Source organism: Esox lucius, chromosome 13, assembly GCF_011004845.1.
Source record: "Esox lucius isolate fEsoLuc1 chromosome 13, fEsoLuc1.pri, whole genome shotgun sequence".
In the NCBI taxonomy this organism is placed as follows: Eukaryota; Metazoa; Chordata; class Actinopteri; order Esociformes; family Esocidae; genus Esox; species Esox lucius.
Genome location: NC_047581.1, coordinates 15,445,382 through 15,470,365, shown reverse-complemented (window position 1 = coordinate 15,470,365; position 24,984 = coordinate 15,445,382). Strand labels below are relative to the sequence as shown.

At 43.5% G+C, this 24,984-nt stretch overlaps 1 protein-coding gene across 4 annotated transcripts in view; it reads right to left on the bottom strand.

The window, feature by feature from the left end:
• Nucleotides 1-741: 741 nt before the first annotated feature.
• Nucleotides 742-24,984, bottom strand: part of LOC105025196 (transmembrane protein 132D) — a 61,338-nt gene continuing 37,095 nt past the window's right edge. For all 4 annotated transcript variants that reach the window (XM_034296233.1, XM_010895717.4, XM_034296232.1 and 1 more), the window contains exons 3-9: nucleotides 15,585-15,722; nucleotides 12,968-13,160; nucleotides 11,585-11,728; nucleotides 4,394-4,599; nucleotides 3,850-4,111; nucleotides 2,930-3,121; nucleotides 742-2,828 (exon numbers count right to left, since the gene is read on the bottom strand). In XM_034296233.1, the coding sequence (XP_034152124.1) occupies nucleotides 1,470-2,828; nucleotides 2,930-3,121; nucleotides 3,850-4,111; nucleotides 4,394-4,599; nucleotides 11,585-11,728; nucleotides 12,968-13,160; nucleotides 15,585-15,722 (2,494 nt within the window). In that variant the 3' untranslated portion in view covers nucleotides 742-1,469. The remainder of the gene's footprint in view (nucleotides 2,829-2,929; nucleotides 3,122-3,849; nucleotides 4,112-4,393; nucleotides 4,600-11,584; nucleotides 11,729-12,967; nucleotides 13,161-15,584; nucleotides 15,723-24,984) is intronic.

Genomic DNA, 24,984 nt, shown 5'->3' with positions numbered 1-24,984 from the left:
TTAGGACGTGTAGTATACAATGTAGTACAACTTCATTCACATACACATCCCCTACTGTGGAAACCCAATGTGATTCTCAAGGTTCACAGGTCACTTACAGGTGGTCAAAAAACAAAGGTGCTTGTATCCCCAATGAACATGCCGAGTAGAATTTTGCATATTTGGGCTGCCATTCTCTCTATCCCTGATTCTTTCTCTCTATCTCTCTCTCAATCAATCACATGTATTTATAAAGCCCTTTTTATATCAGCAGTAGTCAGAAAGTTCTGTTACAAAGCACCCAGTCTATCTCTCTGTCTCTCATTCTTCACAACTGCTATACAAATCCCACATGTACTGTAATTATTTTAGAGTAGCCTAATTCACACTGAATATGGATATAGGGTAAAGCTCTCCATAATGTGATTTAAAAAAGCATTATAAAAATGTTCTGTTGATTATTTTAGAGTAGCTTAATTCTCACTGTGAGATAGTAATAATAAAACCTTCCGAAATGTGAAGCTTAAAAAAAATATAGGATAAAATTGGGGTTGAATCCTGTCTGGAGCTGGTCATTCACAGACCGCACAATCGCTGAAGCATTTTAGTTCTAACAGATTATTCAAATACTGTGTCTACAATCAGTGGACGGATCACAAGTAAGTTTGTAAACGTGGAATAAAACAGAATGAAATAAAATCCTAATATTGAATAAAAACTTAGTACTGATATATGTTTAATGAAAAATATTTTCAGATACGATCAAAAATTCAGAAAAAACAAATGTACACAATATAAAGACAAACAGTGCATATAGAAAAACTCCTTGTTTTGTACCTTGGCTCACATACTCACTAACAATACCTTGCTTGTAAAGCGTAAATGTTAACACATGAGGGGATTACCACCAAATGAGTGTAAAAGGTAAGATACATTTCTTTCACATGCAACAGCCTGAGTCAAACTATTAAACCCCTGTTAAGCACCGTCATTCAGTTAATGAGAAGGATCCTCACAAGTATTCACAGTATTCTCTCAAGTATCTAATATAAAAAAAAATCTTCCACAAAACACTTAATATTTGTACACTCTTTCACAGATATTGAAACAAAGGATCTTTGTGTAATCACAGATAATGAACAAGTGTCTCCTTTTATCCATGAAAAAAGGCATTGAGGTAATCAAAGTCACATCCTGTAGGCTGCATTTACACAGGCTGTCCAATTCTGATATTTGTTTCACAAATTGGTGGAAAGATCTACCATAATATGATTACTTAAAAGATAACATATGCCGTTTAGTAGACAGTTTAACAAATTTTTTGGTACAAATTATAGTCACGCTTGCATACATCTTACATATGGGTGGCCCCAGCTGGAACTGAACTCTCAACCTTTGACATTGCAAGTGCCATGCCCCTATTAACTGAGCGATACAAAATTGGTTTGTCTGTATAAATGCCAGTTTGGGTGAATCAGTCCCGATATGTATTACAACCTTTCCACAGGCTCTGTGATGGGCACTTGGGGTCCAGCGTTGTTCTCTTCTTTCCCCACCCAATGGATGCCATGGCCCTTCTCTCTGGGAAGGTGCGGGGAGGGCTGGCGGTCCAGCGAGGCAAAGGTGGTGAACTGGACCCTCTTCCTCTTGCTGGTGGGGGAGTGCAGGGACTCGGTGCGGTTTATGGGTTTACTCCTGAGGGAGCCCGCACAGCCCGGAAGAGAGGAGGGGCTAGAGGAAGTCAGGCAGCTAGACCGCCTGGGCAGAGAGGCAGTCTTATCTGGCCCAATGTCTATCACCGTGGTTGCGTTGTGGCTTTCTTGCTGGATGGGACTTCCAGGCACGTTCATTACCAGTTCAGCATCCGTACCCAACCAGACCCAGTCATGCCTGTGTCCAGTGGGCTCTTGGCCGTAAGATGGGGGCTCTTTGTGCCTGAACTTCACCACGTAGGAGATGCAGTTCCCCAGGAACACCAGGATGGCCACACAGAAGACCCCCAACAAGGCATACATGCCGATCTCCAAGTCCGAGAACGGCCGGTTGGAAAGTACGTCCTCGCTTCCCATGTCCATCTCCACTGGCTCCTGTCCCGGCACCTCTTCAGAGGGGATGTTTTTATAGTTGACCAGATTACCCGGGGCCTTCACAGTGCTACTGAATACAATGCTACCCATGTCTTCAACAAGACCGTTGTCTGTCCCTTCAGTTCTCACATAGTCACTAGGGCTGCTAACATCACTGCTGTTGATAGGTCCTGCAGGGCTGTTGAGGGTTCCAGCGTTTAATGAGTTTCCTGATTCACTGACCCCGCCTTCAGCGACCTGAATGCTGCCATCACTAGACACGCTGCCCGGAGCAGATTCACGCTCAGCTGACTTGGCGGTTGTGGTGACCTTGCGCACAGCACTCTCCTCCCGCTCGGAGGCTGAGCTGCTGGACATGGTTTGCTGCTGCTTCCTCTCACTGTCCACCTCTTCTCCGTCGTTTCCGTAGTCACTGCTGCCGTCCTTACTGCTCTTACTGCCAACCCCTCCTCCACCACTGATGCTGTTGTTACTGCTAAAGCGCCGGCTGTTGACTTGGAACTTGACCTTGAGGCTGCCGCTGCCCACGGCCATGGTGCTCTTCCGTTTGGACTTCTGGCAGGCCTCGCAGATGGACATCTCCACCCGGATGAGTACTCCCTGTCCCTCTCCTTGGGCCTGCACCATAGGCGGGGAGCCCCGCACTGACACCACGCCCTCATCCAGAGAGGTCACTGTCAATCGATAGCAGGTGGGATCATAGATGTCCAGAGGGGTCATGGCTCCATCGCTGAACTGGACCCAGGAACTTACCACAGCCTCCTGAAAACAAACAAGAGAAGTGTTTTAATGAAACTTTAGTGAACTCAATCTGTGGTACACTTTTCTATGACCTGTCATCCAAGTAAATTGGGAAACTTCACCTGCTTTGGGCTCTGTAGCACTTCCTGGGTAGTTGTTGTCGCGAGGATAGCCCGGTTGCTTCCTGGGCTGAGTTTCAGGGACAGAGCCAGGCCGGTGACCAGCTGCACCCCCAGTTCTGTGATGGTCACTTTGTCATCCACTACAGTGACCGTCTTCTCCGCCAGGATGGAGTCAGAAAGTGGGGACAGCACCTGACCAGGCACAAAACAAAACATGAAGGTAAGAATTAGGCATTTCCTCTTGCCGTTCTGTAGGCCAATATCAAGTCAGTCATGAAGAAGATGCTAACTTTGACAATAAGCCCAGCGGACGGTGCAGAGAAACAGAGTGATATGGGAGAACTTAAAAGATTGGGCACCCGGTGAGTTGCAGCATTCTGAATGAGTTGCAGGAGTTTGATTACACAAGTGGGAAACTCAGCCAAAAGAGAGTTGCAGTAGTCAGACGGCAAGATGTCAAAAGCCTGAATTAGGACCTGCGCCACTTCCTGTGTAAGAAAATATATTCTATGGATGTTGTTTAGCATGAACATGCAAGAGCGAGACACAACTTTGATGTTTGCAGACAATGACAAGGTGTTTTCTGGAGACACGCCACGATTATTTGCCCTCTGGGAGGGGGAACCAAGGAGTGGATAGACTTGATAAAGGAGCTCGGCATGCCTTTCCCCGGGAGGAAGAGCAGCTTCGTTTTATGAGGTTGAGCTTGAGGTGGTCGCCATGTCTTGTGTCGCCGCCTGGGTGTACGAAAGCGAAGACCAAAGTACTTGAGTCTCATCCGCATGTCAGGAGGGACCATTTGAGAATATGAGCTGAGTAACTTCATGTAAAGAGAAAAGAGAAGGCCTAGAACCTGTGGAACACCACTAGTGAGAACATACGGTGGAGACTCAGAGTCCTGTTTTCCATCAGGTTGTTACCTGGATAGAGGTGGTCCCCACATCTCGTCCTGACAGCACGGTGCCTGCCTGCAACCTGGCAATGCGGGGGTCGTCCACCTTCAGGAAGTAGCGCACCAGCCTGGTGACGTCCACCTGCCAGTCCGAGCCCAGTAAGTAGGCCTGGGGCTCACGAGGGTCCGACTGCTCCGCTATGAAGTGTGTCACCACGCGCACCAGGGCATGTTGGAACTGTAACATGCAGCCTCTACCCTTCTTATCCTCCTCGTCCTCGCTGTTCCAGCTGAGCCGGGGGAATAAATGGAAAGACTGTGTTACAGCACAGCAAAGGGAACACCTGTCACAACCCACACATGCACACACAGTATTGTCATCCTCTTACTGAGATTGGATCACACTGTATTGTAATAGTATTAAAACCCAAGCCTTTGAGATATCATTTGTGCTAAAAATATCCACATGTTTTAGAGCTAAGAGCTGCCTTTAACACCAGTAGGTTTCTCTACTGGTGGAGGTGTCACTACTACAGGAATGAGGAGGTTGGTTGGACCCTACTGTGCAGTACCTCTTGGTGGAGACAATGGGCACCCTCCAGCCTCTGATCTGGCTGAGTTCCGTGTCAGACACCTCGATCTGGAGGGGCAGCCGTGGGATCCACACGTTCATCTCCAGCTGGGCACTCAGGTAGCTGTAGGTGAAGTTCACCATCATCCTCAGCTTGCCCTTCATCTCCTTCCCATTCACAAACACATAGTCACACCTGTCTGACACCTGCACAGGAATCAGAGAGGAAATAACAAGGTCAATTGAAAGATAGACTGCTTGTTGTCATATGCGCACAGTTTAAAACATGCCATAGAATTGCCTTTGATATAAATAAAAATATTTGATGAACCCATGGGTAAGCATGCCATACTGTGTAATTGTGTTTTTTTTATTTTATTATTAAAACATTTATTTTACAGGTTTGCTCAATAAAACATTTTATTTTTATGTATATCAAAGGCAATTCTATGGCATGTGAAATCCATGTTTGTGGTAAGGTTTTTAACCCTGACTCTTTTTCCCAAATGAAAGATTTTGCCACAAATACAGATGTAGTGCATCAACAATATTTTTTTGATTAAGTTAACAGAACCTTAAAAAGGGACATTTCCACATGCCAATTATAAACTTAGCCTGAGCCGAACATCGTTTGTCGTCATTAGCGGCCCTATTAGCATACAAATTCTCTTCCACAGTATCACCATCCAGCCAGAGCAATTGTTCAATTATTATGCCATACAAATGTACTAAAGGAAAATTACACAACACTTAAATTAGAATTTCGTTTTCATTTTGGTGATGTAGAAGGTAAAATAGCAGACATTACCAACCGACTATCAGAAGACATCTGTATGAATAGCCGTACATAGGCCTAAAAGACGGTTGCTTGATTTCAACACCAATGCATAGCTTTAGTCTCATATAAGATTTGTCTATAGGTGACATGAATAAGTTATCCTCCCGGGTGACCAAGCTTCTCACCCTATCTCTAAGGGATTGCCCAGCCACCCTGCGGAGAAAGCTCATTTCGGCCGCCTGTATCCAGGATCTTGTCCTTTCGGTCATGACCCAAAGCTCATGACCATAGGTGAGAGTAGGGACGTAGATTGACCAGTAAACCGAGAGCTTCGCCTTACGGCTCAGCACTTTCTTCACCACGACAGACCGATACATCGACCGCATTACTGCAGAAGCTGCACCGATCCGTCTGTCAATCTCCCGTTCCATCGTTCCCTCACTCGTGAACAAGACCCCTAGATACTCCTCCACTTGAGGCAGGAACTCTCCACCAACCCGAAGTGGGCAAGCCACCCTTTTCCGACTGAGGACCATGGCCTCGTATTTGGAGGTACTGATTTTCATACCAACCGCTTCACACTCGGCTGCAAACCGTCCCAGTGCATGCTGAAGGTCCTGGTTTGAAGGGGCCAACATGACAACATCATCCGCATAGAGCAGAGACGAAATCATGTGGTCCCCAAACCTGACACCTTCCGGCCCCTGGCTGCGCCTAGAAATTCTGTCCATAAAAATTACGAACAGAACCGGCGACAAAGGGCAGCCCTGCCAGAGTCCAACATGCACTGGGAACAAGTCTGACTTACTGCCAGCAATGCGAACCAAGCTCCTGCTTCGGTCGTACAGGGACCTGACAGCCCTTAGCAAAGGACCCAGGACCCCATACTCCCGAAGCACCCTCCACAGGATTCCGCAAGGGACACAGTCGAATGCCTTCTCCAAATCCACAAAACACATGTGGATTGGTTGGGCAAACTCCCATGAACCCTCCATCACCCTGTAGAGGGTATAGAGCTGGTCCAGTGTTCCACGGCCCGGACGAAAACCACACTGTTCCTCCTGAATCCGAGGTTCTACTATCAGCCGTATTCTCCTCTCCAGTACCCTGGCATAGACTTTCCCGGGGAGGCTGAGAAGTGTGATCCCCCTGTAGTTGGAACACACCCTCTGGTCCCCCTTCTTAAAAAAGAGGGACCACCACCCCGGTCTGCCATCCCAGAGGCACTGTCCCTGACCGCCACACAATGCTGCAGAGGCGTGTCAACCAAGACAGCCCCACAACATCCAGAGACTTGAGGTACTCAGGGCAGATCTCATCCACCCCCGGTGCCTTGCCACCGAGGAGTTTCTTGACTACCTCAGTGACTTCAGCCCTGGTGATGGACGAGTCCACCTCTGAGCCCTCAGCCTCTGCTTCCTCAATGGAAGACGTGACGGCGAGATAGAGGAGATCCTTGGAGTACTCCTTCCACTGCCCGACAACATCCCCAGTTGAGGTCAACAGCTGCCCACCTCCACTGTAAACAGCGTTGGTAGGGCACTGTTTCCCTCTCCTGAGGCGCCGGATGTTTTGCCAGAATCTCTTCGAGGCCAGCCGATAGTCCTTCTCCACAGCCTCACCGAACTCCTCCCAGGCCCGAGTTTTTGCCTCAACAACCACCCGGGCTGCTCAATATCTCCAGCCTCCCTCAGGATCCAGTCGAAACTCTGCCGGAGGTGGGAGTTAAAGATCTCTCTGACAGGAGACTCTGCCAGACATTCCCAGCAGACCCTTACAGTACGCTTGGGTCTGCCGAGTCTGTCCAGCTTCCTCCCCCGCCATCAGATCCAATTCACCACCAGGTGGTGATCAGTTGACAACTCCGCCCCTCTCTTCACCCGAGTGTCTGAGACATACGGCCGCAGGTCAGATGTAACGACAACAAAGTCGTTCATCGACCTACGGCCTAGGGTGTCCTGGTGAGCCGTTCCTCCCAATCACGCCCCTCCAGGTGTCACTGTCGTTGCCCCTTTGGGCGTTGAAGTCCCCCAGTAGAACGATGGAGTCCCCAGTCGGAGCACTTTCCAGCACCCTTCCCAGAGACTCCAAGAAGGTTGGGTACTCTGCACTGCCGTTCGGCCCGTAGGCACAAACAACAGTGAGAGACCTATCCTCGACCCGTAGGCGCAGGGAAACTACCCTCTCGTTCACCGGGGTAAACTCCAACACATGGCGGCAGAGCTGGGGGGCTATAAGTAAACCCACACCAGCCCGCCGCCTCTCACCATGGGCAACTCCAGTGTGGTGAGGAGTCCATCCTCTCTCAAGGAGTGTGGTTCCAGAGCCCAAGCCATGCGTAGAGGTGATCCTGACTATCTCAAGTCGGAACCTCTCAACCTCACGCACAATCTCAGGCTCCTTCCCCGCCAGCGAGGTGATGTTCCACTTCCCTAGAACTAGTTTCCGTGTCCAAGGATCGGGTTGTCGAGGTTGTCTTCGAGTGCCGCCCGCTCCTTCGGGCTGACCCCGGCCGGACCCCGTGGGGAAAGGTCCGACCACCAGGCGCTCGCATTCGGGCCTGGCTCCAGGGTGGGGCCCCGGCTGCGCCATACCGGGCGACGTCACGGAACTCAAAGTCTTTATCATCATTAAGGGGGTTTTGAACCGCTCTTAGTCTGACCCGTCGCCTAAGACCTGTTTGCCTTGGGAGACCCTACCAGGGGCATATAGCCCCAGACAACATAGCTACTAGGGTCACCCGGGTACTCAAACCCCTCCACCACGTTAAGGTGGCAGTTCATGGAGAGGTAAATAGTTAGGAAAAGTCATGGAAGGAGGAGTGTAGCTTTCAAAATGGCGGTTTTATTTTAATTATAAACTCAAACGTCAATTCATGTAGGCATATGGTGGCCCTAGTGTTATTAAGATATTACAATGCAAATGTATTTTCATTTAATATAACTTTTTGGACATCAATCTTTCTAAAAACTACCCAAGAGCCAATGTTGTTTTTAATTTCTACTGTAACCTTGGTGAATAGTTTCTGTCAGCGCATTGAGAAATGGCAGGTTCTTTGTGAAACCATGGCAGACGTACCGTAGGTTCAGCCTGGTTCTATCAACATTCCTTGCTTCAATCAAGTTGATAATTTACAGAGCATTGAAATTCAGATGTCACTGGCTCCCTTGTGTGCTCAGGGAAACAGAAAAATGGCTGTGACTTTGATAGATGGATCTAGGAGGATGCACATAGCAAAGATTCCTACTCCTATTCATGTACTTAGCAGTTAGAGGATTCATTGTCAGAGTTAGGTCCTGTGATATCCTGCCCAGATTGTATGAGTGACAGTAATTAACTTGCACTAACTAAAACACTGTTCTGGTTAATACTCTTTCCAAGTTCAATGTAGAAAATTGAGTTGAATTAAAATACATTTATTCTGGGGGAAAAGTCTCTCATGCAGAAAGATAATGTATTTCTAAAGGATAGCACTTAAAACCATGGTGGTTTTTGATGGTAAAAATTCAACATCTAACATTACAACCATGCATTGAATTCATATTGACATACCACAGACATGGTGCACACAAAATGCCCATAATTCCTAACATAAAAAAAAAAAAATGTGCATGTTATCCGTAACCTGCATGGTAACTATTGGTTAGAGCATCCGACCAGGTTGAATCCCAGAGCCAGCAGGGTGAAAAACCTGGTGTGTGTCTCTGAGCAGGGCAGTTAATCCTAACTGCTCTTTAAAAGTGCTTTCAATCACATTCACTGGGTATAATAAGGGTTGTTCATCAATAGAAGCACCATATCACCAAGCAAAAATGTGCGTATGTGCAAATGTTACTGGCAAAAAAATAGGTGATACTGATTCATCTTTTTCATCCAAAAATGGTAGATTAGATCAAACAATCATCTCTAATCTGAGAGATTCTCCTCTGCCTGAGGCTTCAAGGTAAAAGTCCTAATCTTTTCATCTCCAAGCTACTCCGTATTAGTGTATTCTCATTGACAATCACCATGTTTACATGGCAGCATGATTAAATTATTCCCCAAAAAGTTTCACTTTAAAAGATGTTGAGTTTGGAGTGCCACTCCAAGTCTCCTGCATAGCTCCAAAGACACAATCTCAGCATGGAACTGAGAAAACATCACTCAGTGTTCTGGGTCTGAAATGTACGTTTTATTTGATCTACACCATGTCTTTCAACATTTCACGCAGTATCAAATCGGAGCAAGAGCGTCCCTCTTTCAGGTCAACAATATTAATTTAATTTGCATCTCTCTCAAGTGAACAAACATCTATTAGTAGCTGAGCTGACAAGGCGAATACCAACTGCATGAATGAGTGATCTTCAAAGGACTCAAAGGTTGCGGTGAGAATACAGTATTCATGACACAAGATGCTACACATTTACAAAGAATTTTCTTTTAATATCCATTTTAAAAAAGACAGTTTGTCATAGTGGTACATTTTGATATTTGACGTGCCAGATTAATCTTATAGCATGGCTTTTCACACGAGTGCCCAAGTGTCCATTACGCTCTTCACTCAACTGACAAAGCAAATGTTTCCATACTTCTGAAAAGCCTCTTCATCCTCACAGATTTTACTTCATTCTGGCATTTTAAGACAAGAACAAAATAATAACGGTAAAATGCCTTAGCATTTATTATCTGCAGATTTCATACTTTTTTCAGATGCGTCATAAGAGCAAAGATATCAGAGTAGATCTGCTAAACTAAGAAGCTTAGGGGGAATTTTTGCGACTCAAGCTTACTGATATCTGATCAGCAAACAAACACTATAAGCTTTAAGTCTAAGCTTGGGTAACTATGAAGGGGTCATATGTATATTTTTTATGCATTGAATTGTGATTTACATTGTGATGCCACCATCATCATCCAATTGCTGTCATACAGTATTCCTTTACACAACAGACACCACGTGTTTCTTGTGGTCCAAAGGATCTCCTAAAATACAGAATAACAACAATTGGTTGTGTCTTGCATAAGCCTTTGTTTTTGTTAAACTTCTGTTTAAGAAACAAGGCACAATCGGGTATGTTATATGGACAGTATACCATGGCTAAGAGCAACTATTAGTAATATATTGTACCATGAACTCCAGAGATGCCTAATTGCGCAATCAGAGCAGTAAAACATTATGCGATGTCATATTCGTGTTATACAGTCTTGTAAACCGGGTGGAATTCTGAATGCTGATTGGCTGTTAACCGAGGTTAAAGTAAGCAATAAGGCACATGGCGGTGTGGTATATGGCCAATATACCATGGCTTAGAGCTGTTTTTAGGCACGACGCATTGAGGAGTTAAATATACATATCAGCCATAACTTTGTGACCACTGACAGGTGAAGTGAATAACACTGATAATCTTGTTATCATGGCACCTGTCAGTGGGTGGGATATTTTAGGCAGCAAGTGAACATTCTGTCTTCAAATTGGTGTGTTAGAAGCAGGAAAAATGGGCAAGTGTAAGGATCTCAGTGACTTTGACAAGGGCCAAATTGTGATGACTAGATGACTGGGTCAGAGTATCTCCAAAACTGCAGCCCCTGTGTGGTGTTCACGGTCTGCAGTGGTCAATATCTATCAAAAGTGGTCCAAGGAAGGAAAAGCGGTGAACTAGGGCAGCCAAGGGCCATTGATGCACGTGGGGAGTGAAGGCTGGTCTGTGTGGTCCAATCCAACAGACAAGCAATTGTAGCTCAAATTGCTGAAAAAGTTAATGCTGGTACTGATAGAAAGGTCTCAGAACAAACAGTGCATCACAGTTTGTTACATATGGGGCTCTATCGACGCAGACCAGTCAGGGTGCCCATGCCGACCCCAGTCCACTGCCAAAAGCAACTACAATGGGCATGTGTGCATCAGAACTGGACCATGGAGCAATGGAAGATTGTGGATCTGTAGGATGTGCTGGACAAACAAGTCTGGTCCATGGAGGCCCCACCTCGCAACTTACAGGACTTTAAGGATCTGCTACTAACGTCTTGGTGCCAGATACCACAGCACACCTTCAGAGGTCTAGTGGAGTCCATGCCTCGACCGGTCAGGGCTGTTTGGGCGGCAAAAGGGGGACCTGCACAATATTAGGCAGGTGGTCATAATGTTATGGCTGATGGGTGTATACCACAGCTTTAAGCCAATCAGCATTCTGGATTTGAACCACCTGGTTTATAATAGTAAACAGACCACGGTATACTGTATAATTATGATGATGCAAATAGATTGTATAGATTGTAATAAAGGGATATTGTGCAGAAACAAGCCCTGTGAGTTTTTTTTTCTTTTGTTTTCGTCTCATTTCCTCTTATGTCTCCATTTCAGCTAGCAGCTGATGTTTCGCACTTAATAGGGGTTTAGCACACATACATCATTGGAAATGATATGTGCCACTGCACCTTTAAGATGTCCTCATCTGTGGAGCTGCAGTCTGTGAAGTCTGAGACATCAGTGACTGACCCGTCCGCCTCCACAGCCACGGTCCTGACAGGCAGCACCACCTTGTTCCCAGTCAACACGGCCGTGTTCAGGATCTCAGAGTCCTATCAGGAACACATCATCCGCTTGTATTGAAGTTTAATGACATCAGCCAACTTTAGTCACTCCTAACCAGTTATGGTTTAAATAGAGGTTTAATTTCAGCCTGTGTAACCAGTTCTAAACACTTATGGTTAAAATGTAGGTTTAACATCTACTGAGTATATCCACTCATAATCCCTTATGGTTAAAATACAGGTTTAAAATGAGCTTACTATAGCCACTCCTAACACATTCCTAACCATTCGTATAACACCTGAATTTATATTTTCAAATTCAAATGTGTTACCCCAAAATATACAGCATTCACATAAGTGCAACTAAATACAAGCAAGCAGTATAAATCCAAATTTTATTGGCTATATACGTAGCTATAGCTCCAACCAATATTGAAAATGTTTTAGGACTTCATAGCGCTGAAAGCTAGATCAGTCAAAACGTAATGCCGCTTTGGCCAACGATCAAATCTCCTCATGTTTGGCTTAAAGCCTAAGGTCACCATATAATCCATGATTGAAATCAACCATGTTGAAATTCCAACAAAAATCACATTACCAATGTGATCATATTTAAGTGCCTTAGAACTATGCACTTACTGTATACACTATATATGTAAATACTGTATATGTTAGAATCATAGAAAGACAATGAAGGCACTGTTCTCTAAAATTAATTTGCAGAAATCTATTACATATATTTTGTAAATAATCAAGAACAGAAAAGATGGAAAATGTTGAAAGATATCATTCTGAAAACATTATTACATGACATTGGTAGAATAAAAATCTCTTATGACAACAAAAAAAGTTGGCTTAATAGGTCAACAGCAGTAACTACAGTAAGAGCAGATAGGATACCATAATGAAAATGGCTGTGACAGTATTCATACCACTCCCAATTTAGTGACAGATGAAATGGCGGATTAATTGCAGTGGTTTTAAGGAACGAATGGAACATCATACACAATATAGAAACATCTGTCAGAGCCGGTCAACCTCTTAGTATATGATATCATGATACAGTGGCATCAGTGTCATGAGCTTGAGGTCACAGTACCTGAAATAGGCTTTGTAGTCAGCAAACAAGGATCACATACTGTACAATGTTGCTTTCATTCTAAAAGAGTGGATAATGCTGGAGGCCATGTGCCAGTGTCCATAGCCAAACAGATCATTTACAATAACAAATGTCACGGGTGAAAATACTGTAGATGTGGATTTTAGAGATCGTTAGGCGGTGCTCACCATGACGAGCGGGGCCAGGCCAACAAAGTCCCTCTGGATGGTGTAGATCCTCATAGACCCCTCCTCGTTCCCCACATCCCTGATGTCTGGTGGCGACTCCAGATGCCATGTAATCACCTGGCTGTCCAACTGGCTGCCCAGCTCCTCCACCTCAAAGTCCATCTGTAAGACCTCCAGTAGACTGCTGTCCGTCCTTAGAGAAGGCAGAAGACAGAGGAGCCATGATCCTACTGGGACTCTCACTGCCGGGGGGAAACGTACAGCCCAGGCTATAATCGCTAACACAACAGCATACGTGGTTGTGGTGCAGTAGGTCAAATTGAGATACAATATTACGGAGCGATGGGTGGTGAGAAAGGAAACCCAGGGTGGCGCAGCTTTGATCCTGATACTACAGGCTACAGAGTAAACCGGAACAGAAGAGTCAATAAAGAACGAGGCCAATCAGTGTCATTGATTCTTGTCATTATGACTGTTTAGACAAAATCGGGTCAGTTGATTTGGGTGTGATGTACATACGGTCCACAGTCACCCCTCAAAATGACAAACAACTAAGAGGGGTGACTGTCTACAGACGTGTGAAGTTAGTTTAGACACAGGTGTCCTAGCTTTGTGAGGAAACTGATTCTAATGTAGTCCGAGCTTGGACCGGGCTCTAAGCGTTTGAATCGGTGGTGTCACTTTGAGATATTCAAATAGTCATTTTCCTGAACACATGGGTGATGTGAAAAGAGAATAAAAAATTCATTGTTCATTGCGTCCCCAAATATCTGGAGTTTTTTTTGGGGGGGACAGAGGTCCCTTGGACATTCTTAGGACATCCCCTGCCGGAGAAAAAAAAGTATGTTTCCTTGCTTTGTGAGGGCTACAGCTTTGTGGAACAATTGGTAACAATGTTTTGTTGTCACTGCTGAGTGGTCCCAAGGAGTGGGGCTGAAGAAATTATTTCCTGTTATTTTAAATCAATCACTCTTGTGCACATGTAATGTATGACTAGTCAAACAGCAAATGAGCATTAGTGATTACTTAGCCTGTGAGACAGCAGATTAATGAGATTGACAATCTCCTGCCTCCACGGAAACCTATGACCTATATATACAAACACACGTGCTACCACAGACTGGAGGAGGTTGCACACATGTTCTAAATAGGATAGATAGCTTGTAGTAGGTCTCTGATAGCCTGATCTTCTGTGTTCTGTACACTATAATACCTTGAAAAGTACTTCAATGGGATCCCCTCTAATCGGATGAATCTGCTCAAAGTCTCTGAAGTGGAACATCTTTTAAGCATTACAGACAGTGTTAGGCGTATTTTAACTGAAAGTAATTTAGATCATCATAAACATGACAAGGGAATGACAAGAATGGGGAAGATTTTTTGCAGCTTTTAACTATGGACTTTGAATTCTGAGTCATATGGGGTTTGACAAAAGAGTCTCGGTCCTGTCCCTTGGTCTTTCACAACTGATCTCTGTCCTGTCTCTTTGTATTTGTGAGTCACTGTGAAACACACCAGGTTCTGTCACTATGAAGTTGATCTGTCCAATATCTGGTGCAGTTCAACTGCAAGCACAAAGCCACTTCTGATTTCAGTATCATTTTATTTTTTTATTCTACAAACCATAAGTTTGTAGATTTAAAAATATAGATTAACCCAAATTTGATTTAGTAAGTATTTAGCACAAAAACACACTGACACACAAACATAACCATAAAGGTATTTTAGTTAAAAATCAGAAAGTGTGCATAATTAAAAAGGTCTATCCCCTAAAGTATATATTAAAACAGATTATGGTATTTTAATCCAGCATTAAAGTGAAATGGGGGACACCATTATAGCCTTCTGTCATTCTTGTGGGTGAGTCAGTGAAGTACTTCCAACCGTAAGATTATTAAAGGGACATCACTAAAAGACTGTCAAACGTCTGATTGGTTGCTGTCAAAAAGATGCAAAATATGCATAAATATTTAGACGACTGCAAAGAGGGTACTTGCCAAATGCTAGGTAGCTGAGAGACAAAGTCAATGAAATCTCCAAAGGGGTGTAACATTAGACAGTAACTGCAGGGGGTCTGGTAAATTATAGGGCATTTTCACATGGATTAGCAACCCCCCACCCCCAAAAAAGGATTCTGCATTCCCTGAAACAGGTTTAAGAGTAAATGCATTAATCCCCACTAAAAAACAAGGAGAAACCACTAAATGAGGTCAAACCAATAACAATATACTTTTAGTGTCAGTCATACGATCTCTTTAAAGCCTTGTCAATGTTAAGTATATCCTGCTTGCTACACAATGCAATCATGGATGCCACAATGCTATGATTACAAACTACAACCTTTAATTTGATTGGAATTTCTCAATAAAAACCTGAAAACCCACCAGATCATTTAAATGAATCCACACAGAGAGTGACATTGGAGGGTATACCTGTCTGACAAAGACTTTGACCAAACCTCGCACCATTTCATTAAACTCTCTCGACACAACTCTTGAAGTACTGCTACTTAAAGCAGCCAAACCCAGACATAAAGGGTCTAGCCATGGCCCAATCTTTGAACAAAATCTTGTTTTTATGGAGTTCACTGGTATCATTTATTTTTTAGTAGACTTGCCTTTTTCCATATATGGGCACTTTCCTCTGACAAATAACGGCAATGGTGCTGTCCACTCCAGTATCCAGAGTGATGTCCCACAGCAATGAGTTGCTGGGTGTTGCTGTGCGAAACAATACTCCTTGCCTTACAGTTGCACTGTGAATGAAAAATGAAAATAAGACAATATGTTAAACCAACGCAATATGCACAAAACCATTGTAATAATTTCTAATCCAGGGTTAATTGCATGCATTGGCATTATTGAGTACTTTACAATTATTAGCAGCAACAGAGCAACATTAGGTGGCCATAAAGATCTGAGGGCCAGATTGGATATCTAGCCAGGACACCAGGCTTAACACCCATACTTTTATGATCAGTGCCATGGGAACTTTAGTGATCACAGGGATTCAGAACACCTATTTAATGTATCCTTACGCAGGGCAATTTCCCATTCATTGCCCTGGAGTAATTGGAACTTGATCTTTAGATCAGAGGGAGGAGTTCTCCCTACTTGCCCTCTAAACCACTTACAGCAGCATCTGGTCTCCCATCCGTGGGCTAACAAGCACCAAACCTGCTTCGATTCACCAGTCAGCCAGCAGTGAGATGCAGGGTGCTCTGCTTCTGGATTCTCCTGGTAGTAATTCCATAACAGTGGAGCTAGCTAGCAAACATGATGTTGAATGCCAATGCTTGAAGCCATGAACTAACTCATTCCTAAGACCTTGAGTCAATCAGAGTTTACTTTCCTTATAGCAAAAGCGGATTGGACAAATCCCTTGGGATACGTTTCAATGGACACAGGATCATTTATTTTGAGTATTTACTATTTTTCATATAATACAAAACGATTTGTTCCTGTCTTGTACACAAATTATTTATAGTGCGCTGCTAATGGCTTGTTTGCCTGCTGGCCTCTCATTTGTAAGTGATAACCAGTATTTAATGCAGCTGAACAGTTATACTGTTCCAGTAGACAGAATACAACACTAGGGAGCAGAATGCTAATTAAAAACATTACCCTCCAATTTGGCCAGTGTAAAAGGTCCTGCCGGGCAGGTAAGGGAGTTAGTGAAGCATAAGTGTGGAGGAAGTCAGATACAGCGCAGCTGATGAGTATTTGGACAGTGACACAAGTTATTTTGGCTCTGACCTCCAGCTTTTTGGATTAGAAAAGATGCAAGTATGGAAGTACAGACTTTCAAGTCAGATTTTATTTGAGATATATTTTCATTCATAATGGATTAACTTTTTAAAAATAACTGCACTTTTTTATACACAACCCCCCCATTTAAAAGTATCTAAGGTATTTGGAGTGTATACCTGCCTGTCTCCTGCTAGCCAGATGTGTTCGTTTCCATCATCAGGGTATATCCAAAAACATTAGTTTTAAAATACCAAAAAGAGCCATCAAAGTTCTGGAAAAACACTGTGGACCAATGACTCAAATATTAACATGTATCAGAATGATGGCAAGAAGGAAGTGTGGAGAGGGAAAAAAGACAGGATGAACTTTAAAAAAACATCTTGTCTGCTCCATTCTAACCAAATGCCTCAAAATAAATTTGCTGGCACTTACACCCAAACATCCTGCTTCAAGGTTGGAGAGTGGAATGTTCTTGACTGGCAAAGCCAGTCACCCAAAGTGAATTGAACTGAGCATGTGTTTTACTTGCTGAAGACAAGACAGAAGGCAGAAATGCCTCGAAAACTAACAGGAACTGCAGATGGCTGCAGTACAGGCCTGGCAGAGCATCACAAGAATAGACACCAAGCATCCGGTGATGTTAGGGTCACAGACTTCAGGCAGTCATCAAATAGTCATCAAGTTTGCAGCTAAGCACTAAATCCGACAACTTTATATAAGATGACATTGATTTTGTCCATATACTTTTGATACCTTTTTATATCCAGAATGTAATTCCTACGTTTCACTCTTTCTGAGTGTGAGTACACTCAAATTAAAGCTGGCGGTTTGCACTTAAACCCACTTCATTTCAAATCGTGCTGGAGTACAAAGCCAAACCAACAAAAGTTGTGTTTCTATTCACATATGGACTGCAGTGTTTTAACTATCCATGGTGTCATGCAGGACAGGCTACCATCCCATTTCCCATCCTCTGTAACTGTACAGGATTACAAGACTGCACTCATTGCCCTCGTGTATGCCTTTAAAGCCACTCAAAGCAGTTTTCAATTAGCATTTTTCCAGCTGAATTGTCTATAAAAACAGAGCACCACCAAGTTGTTTCTTCATAAAAGCTTCTCTTTATAGTTGAATATCATTAGTGTCGCATTGTCATGTTCACGTCATTTCTAGCCCATTGCTACTGCTCAGGAGTTTATGACAGACTCGTTCAGATATACAGTATATCGTAGCAGTAAAACAAACGCTGAAAACATTATGGGTGTCTGGGGGGATGTAATCTAGAGAATGAGCATTCTACTTCCCGTCTGGTGGGCTGGGGAAGGACAATTCAAGGTCATAGACAGATGTTACAATCGCATTACTGCACAACAACTAATGTACTCATCCCATAAAACATGAAATGGTTTGAGTTATTGTTATTTTGCTTGGTATGCTTAAGCAAGTGTTATTTGTGTGTAGAAGTTGTTGCATTTGTGGTGTGTGTGTGTGTCTGTGTATACTGTGTAAGAACATCTGCACACACCACTCTTGCAGAAGCAATGGGCTGAAGACTCAAGGGAGAACTAATCTTTGCATGGAGGCTGCTGAAATCTTCCAGTCATGGTGACACATGGTACACTTAAATGACCCAATGCCTTGGGCTCTTCCTCGCTCTCCAACGGTCTTCTCTCTCTCCCTCTTTTGATGGGAGGGGACATCCAGTACATGTGGCAGATGTCTCCGAAATTCCGGCAAGATCTCACTGATCCTGCCATGTTACTGCTACAATCTCTATCCGACAAAAATGCTAACAGTACTTACAAAACTGGCATAGAAAAGTTGCAGATTACAGGAGAATTACACCATCCCCAAAGGAGATGGATGCAGTCAGGAAATGTCTTGGGATTATCTTAAAAGGGTTGCAAGCGGCAAAAAGTACAATTCTTGATTTGCTATGGGCTGAATGCTGAGTAACCAACAGAGAGGTCAGTGTGTGTTAGTGTGTCTGTGCCATCCAGGACTATGCGCATAGCCTCGTCAATTATGGGTGCCAGGGGTGCCTCGTCAAGTAGGGGTGCCAGGGGTGCTTCGTCAAGTAGGGGTGCCAGGGGTGCTTCTTCAAGTAGAGGTGCCAGGGGTGCTTCGTCAAGTAGTGGTGCTGGGGGTGCCACATCAAGTAGGGGTTCTTCGTCCATCTGTTTGATCAATATCTGTCAAATACCCCCATTTGGCCATCATCAGCACCTCCTCCCGTGGCTACATGTGAGAGCCAAATATCCACATTGACCTGCAGATGTTTAATCTGCTGCTTTTGGTAGACAATACTGACAGAATACATAATATTGTGGTGGTGAGTATATACATTAACATAAGATAAAGAGGATGGAAAATACAGTTGATGCACAAAGCCGGATCAGGCTTGACTGTGAGATTTGTTTTTTTTTCCTGCTGCCCCAAGTAGTATATCCACAGATGTTCCTTCTTAGTTATTGCTGTGATGTTATCCTGATGCCGGGGGTTGTGATGGCACTTTGGAATTTAATGATTCAGTCAAACCAGCAGCTGAACCCTCGATCTTGAGGGGTGGAGATGGGGGCGTGTCCACCACAACCTCCATGTTTTTTTTGTGTTAAGTTCCAGGTTATTTTAATAGACACACGGCAAAAGCCGGTCACTTTCCAGGGTACACATATAAGGATGAACAAAGGTGGTGTCAATCGACAACATTCAGTGGTTTGACAAATGCATTGTTGAACGTACAGTCGTCTGTGAAGAGGTTGGAGAGTTGGGTTGACAGGATACACCCTCGCTGCACTCCAGTGCTCAGGGATAAAAAGTCCAAAATGTGCTTACTAATTATCACGACCCAATGACAGACCGGGTCACATTTAGTGGAGGCAGCTTGTCTTCCAGCATTTCTGGGATGATGATGTTGAATGGAGTTAAAGTTTGCAAACCTTGCATATGTCTTTGGGTTGAATGTGGAGGATGTAGTGGAGAACCTTGATTATAGTACTGGTCCACATACCTGTTGGCTCCGCAGGCTAACTGCAGTGGATGAAGGAAGCAAGCAAGCAGGTTTATTTATATAGCACAATTCATACATCGAAGCAATTCAATGTGCTATACAAAGAAAAATATATGTAAGTACAATAACGTAAAAACAAATGAAAAAATCATAATAAGAAAACATAAAGATAAAAAATGGGATAAAAACATAGGAAACTATAAGGCTAAACATTGTGGTTAAGTTTAAGCACTCAGTCGTAGGCACATGAAAAAAGAAGTGTTTTTAACCTGGATTTAAAAATGTATAAGTTTGGGGCTCGTCTAAGATCTTCTGGTAGTTTATTCCAGTTGTGTACAACATAAGTGCTAAACGCAGCTTCTCCATGTTTAGTTTGGACCCTGGGCTCTACTAGCTGACCTGTGTTCATGGATCTAAGAGCCCTGCTCGGTTTATATTCTTCAAACATATCAGAAATGTATTTGGGTCGTAAACCATTCAGAAATGTATAAACTAAAAGCACCACTTTGAAATGTATTCTGTAACTGACTGGAAGCCAATGCAAAGATTTAAGGACTGAAGTGATGTGCTCTGTTCTCTTGGTCCTGGTTAACATTCTAGCAGCAGAAGTCTGAATGCTGGGAAGATACCAGTGCTGGTTTTCTTTGTTGTGACTGTAGTGTGTGCTACAGCTCTATAGTCATTCAGATCACCTTCAGTTTTTTTTCCAGGGCAGAGAGGTCCTTGAAAAATAAACTGTTACAAAACTGTTACAAAGCACATAGAGCCTTAGAATGGATCAAAGACTCAACTTTCAGCCCCACAACGAAACCAAGCACACAGCCAAGACAATGTTGAAGTGGCTTCGGGACAAGTCGGTGAAGGTCTTTGAGTGAGCCAGACAAACCTGGATTTGAAACCCATCAAACATATATGGGGAGACCTGAAGGTCTCAGTTCACATATTCTCCTCATTCAATCTGACAGAGCTACAAGGATACAATGAAGAATGGGAGAAACTACCCAAATTGAGGTGTCCAATGTTGGTAGGGGCGTACCGAAGAAGAATCAAAGCTGTGATTGCTTTGAGTTGAATAAAGAGTTGAATAAAGAGTTGAATAAACAGTCAGAAAACCTTTTTTTCCAGTAACTTAAATCATTTTCTTTTTTGCTTTGTAATATTGTGTGTAAATTGATTGCATTAAACATTTTATAAATTATAAATTAAGTATACAACACAACAAAATGTGGAGAAAATGTAGGACTCTGGATTTATCACACTGGAGGTCACTAAACTCTTCTGTGAATAATGGCTTGTGGTGGCTGTGAACAAAAGCTTTTTGACTGGATGACTAGATTTCCTCACATACATGATATCTTGTCACTGTAGTAATATGTATCAGCATTATTGTCCTTAAATGTGTCCTAGTGAGATCTCGGGTGTAAGTCAATTAGCTTGCATATGTCAGTCCCTTTCCAATGTTTGACACGCTTTGCAGTTTAAGTTAATGTCTGAACGCAGGGATGAAGCATCAGATGGTTTAAGTTCCCCAGGTCAACATGGATGGAATGTGGTACATCCCTTCAATATTGCAGTAAACATGGTCCAGAATTGTATCAGGTCTTTTTGGACATTTAATCAGTTGATTTTATCTGGAAAGATCCTGTTCTAAGATTGTGTGGTTAAAATCCCCAATGATTGTCAATTTGGGATCTTTCCCTCCAGCTCTGTGATCAGATCAGCCAGTGGATATTGCAGTTGCTTTATGCGATGTAAACTCTAGCCAATATGACTGACCACAGTGTGTGGGTTGAATACCAAGGTTTGCAGTTGTGAAAGTATATTCCAGATCTGGTTGTAGACACATAGTGACATTGCACCAATGTTGGCTGATGTAAAAGCTCACACCACCTCCTTCAGATTTATTGCACTATTCTGAAAGATGATCTCTACCACAGCAGTACCTGCAATGGGGTTCTTAGCCACGGTTCAGCAATGCGGAAAGCAGAGGTGAGAGAAGTACAGTTTTTGTCAGAACTTGTAGCTCATTGATTTTGTTTGTGACTTTGCATTTTGGAAATGAATAGACTGTGGAGAGGGGCACGGAGACCTTGCACTGTAAAACGCCACAGTGCCAAGCTCGCTTCATCCTCCTCCTCCCAGTACAAAACACAGAGCTTAAAATCCCACTCAAAGTCAGGGATCCTTCACAGTATAAGATTTCTGGACATAAATCAGCCAGAAATGTGTCCCTATAATATTCTGTAGCTTATTCATTGAAAGAAATCTGCATTTTAATTGCATTCTAAAAATCTATACACAACCAAGTAAACACACTAGCTGCATTCAAAACACGGTGCTGCTTCACCAGGCGCCAACTTAATTTGTATTGAGTGTGCATTTGCTGGAAGGTGACCTTTCTTCTCTGTACTGTACACAGAGGGGACAAAGAGGGCCCTTACTTTATTATTAGCAGGAACCAGAAGGTTATCATGGGGAAACAGAAGCAAAGGCACAGGGGACAGACAAGCTCTAAGGGGAGAGGAAAGAAGAGGAGCGGATTAGTAGGGGGACAGGGTAGAAGGGGACGACAGGGTAGAAGGGGACATGCTTGTCATCATACAACTTTCCAGGCCGCAAGAGCACTCCTGGAGCCTGGAGTACAGGTCACCTTGAAACCGCTACAACATCTAGGACAAGAGTTTTTCCCAAGGGAACACATTTTCAGATTTTGTTTTTATTTATTTGTGGGAAATGTTGTCGTTTTAAAGCTAATTTCCACTAATTCAATGTAGCTGAACAATACTAAAACATTTTTAGGTAGGCTATTATTAATAATAATAATTATTATTATTATTATAGACAGTACTTAACTTAATGTTATTCTGCAACCAAATGTTTTTTACAATAACTTAAAAGTCATAGCGCAGCTACTCATAGAGACAAATATATTAATAATAATAATTATAGACAGTACTTAACTTAATGTTATTCAGCAACCAAATGTTTTTTACAATAACTTAAAAGTCATAGCGCAGCTACTCATAGAGACAAATATATTCCCATGTGCATCGGATTGTGTTGTTATTGATCAATCTGTGGATCTATGCTACGGCAAAGTTCCACATGAACTGTTCTAAAATCTACAATGTTAGTTACTGTTAACAAGGCCGCTACCATAGTTATCACTACCATCTGCCATGTCTGTTGGCTCTGTTTGTGTAGACTGTTGAGCGGCATTCCGACGGCTGGATTACACCACCAGCAGCACCGTACGGTTCGGGGGAAGAATGGCCGGCGATGGGTGCCATTTCACATTGAACTTTATTGATAACTTATTAGGTGCCTGCGTAGCAGAGTTAAGATAATCCCGGTACGCTCACTCCACAGCTAGCTTGAAATGTTGCCAACATTGCTATCTATTGGTACCTTTGTATAGGTCAAACAATTAGAGACCTTGTCAAGGCAAAGAGTTTTTTAAGTGTTTCAAAGCAGAAGATCACTGGTGTGCGTTCAATGTGGGGTCAAATTAAGTGTCAGTGGTGGAAACTAAACTGTTAGCAACACCACACAGATGTCGGTTTTACTGGTACCTGTCATCCAGATCGGCAATTGGGCTCAGCTCAACAGCTTCTGTGTGGCCAGTTTAGAAGGGGTGAGTGTAACAAAATTAGGAACATACAATAAGCTCACTTCACAGGTATCTTGAAATTTCACCAATGGAGCTATCCAATTGGTACCTTGAGCATACCCCAAATTGTTATAACGTTGTCAGTGAGAGTGGTTATGTGTTCTGCAAAGCAGGGGGTTACTTTAGGGCAGGCAAACTATCAGTGGAAGAAGCTAAACTGTTAGGTGCGGCACTTTAAAGTCAAATACACCTGCAAGTGAATTGTGCTTGTTAGCCAGAGGAGTATGGCACTTCAAGAGCAGGGGTAGGCAGTAAGTTGGCCTCATCTGAATCTTTTAATTCAGGACTGCTCAAATTTTTTCTCAAACGATGATCATGAATGGCTGAACCATCATTCGTTTCTACTGGTTTCTAATCCAAAACAAATTGACACCTCTGACACCAGGTGACTGCAATTAACTACCAGGTCCAAACAAAAGCCCTCCAGGACCAAAGTAGCCTATCCCTGGTGTGGGCTTTACCTAATAAAAACTGACGGTTACAAGAGTACCAATCTGAAGCTGTGTCTCCATCAGACCCTCTGGGCTCTAAGGGGGAAATCCCATGACGATGAGAGGGAGGACTTTTTCTAATGCTGGTTCAGAGATGGAACCGATTCAGTGGTTGGCCAGTGTGGGCTGAGGAGGCAGGAGGAGGACAAGTTACTGAGGCACCAGGGCAGGGAAGACGGATTGGCCCAGAGACTGGAGCTGACAGTGTGTGAGAACAGCAGCTCTCAGGTGCTGCACCTGCCATCCATCTTACCTTTTCCCCAGGCGAGGTCTGAGTAGCGGACTAACTCTCTGTGTTTTACCACCTATCTGCGTCCCCACCACCTAGTCGCCTCCTCCCCAGACAACCACAGGAAGCCACGGCCTCCCTCGCCTCAGTCAGACACACTCAGGGCAGCCCTCACCCCGTGAACAGCCCCAGACAGCAAGCACCTACTTTTGTGTTTGCTCATTTAAAAAATAAAATAAACATACTATATTCACTTCCATTGTATAGACAGTGTGAAGAACGGATGAGAACCTGAAAATCCCACACTAAAATGATATAGAATAGTCTCGTATAATTCAGCATTTCAGTTTGTGATTGAATACTCAAATGTCACATTTAAACCAAAAGTATCACATTTGTTGTTAAAACGCAACAACAATCTTTTAATGCATGTATGTGATTCTATAGACGATCTTATGAAGATGACAAACATCACTTCAGTTGCAGTCAGCAGGGGCATGTTGCACCTCATCCTTATTTGACCTGGTTTTGAGGGGAGCACGTTAACTGGAGCTATCCCAGGAGGACCCAACCTGCTGGCCAGCCCACCTGTTCTACTGTTACCCAAGGGTTACAATCCTCCCCATGATCCACTCTGCCTGCATGCCTGGCTCTGTCCACACAAATCACTGCAGAGTCATGGAGCCAAAACTGAATGCAAATGCAATCTCAAATAGATGCAATCCATACTTTAATTATGCAAGCAAATAACCATCGTTCAGCTACTCTGATTCTCCGGCAGTCATTAGTGATGCGCTTGTGATACTCATGGGGCGGTTTAGGGAGTTCGAAAGACTTTTAGGGCAATTTCAATGCCAGATGGCCAGAA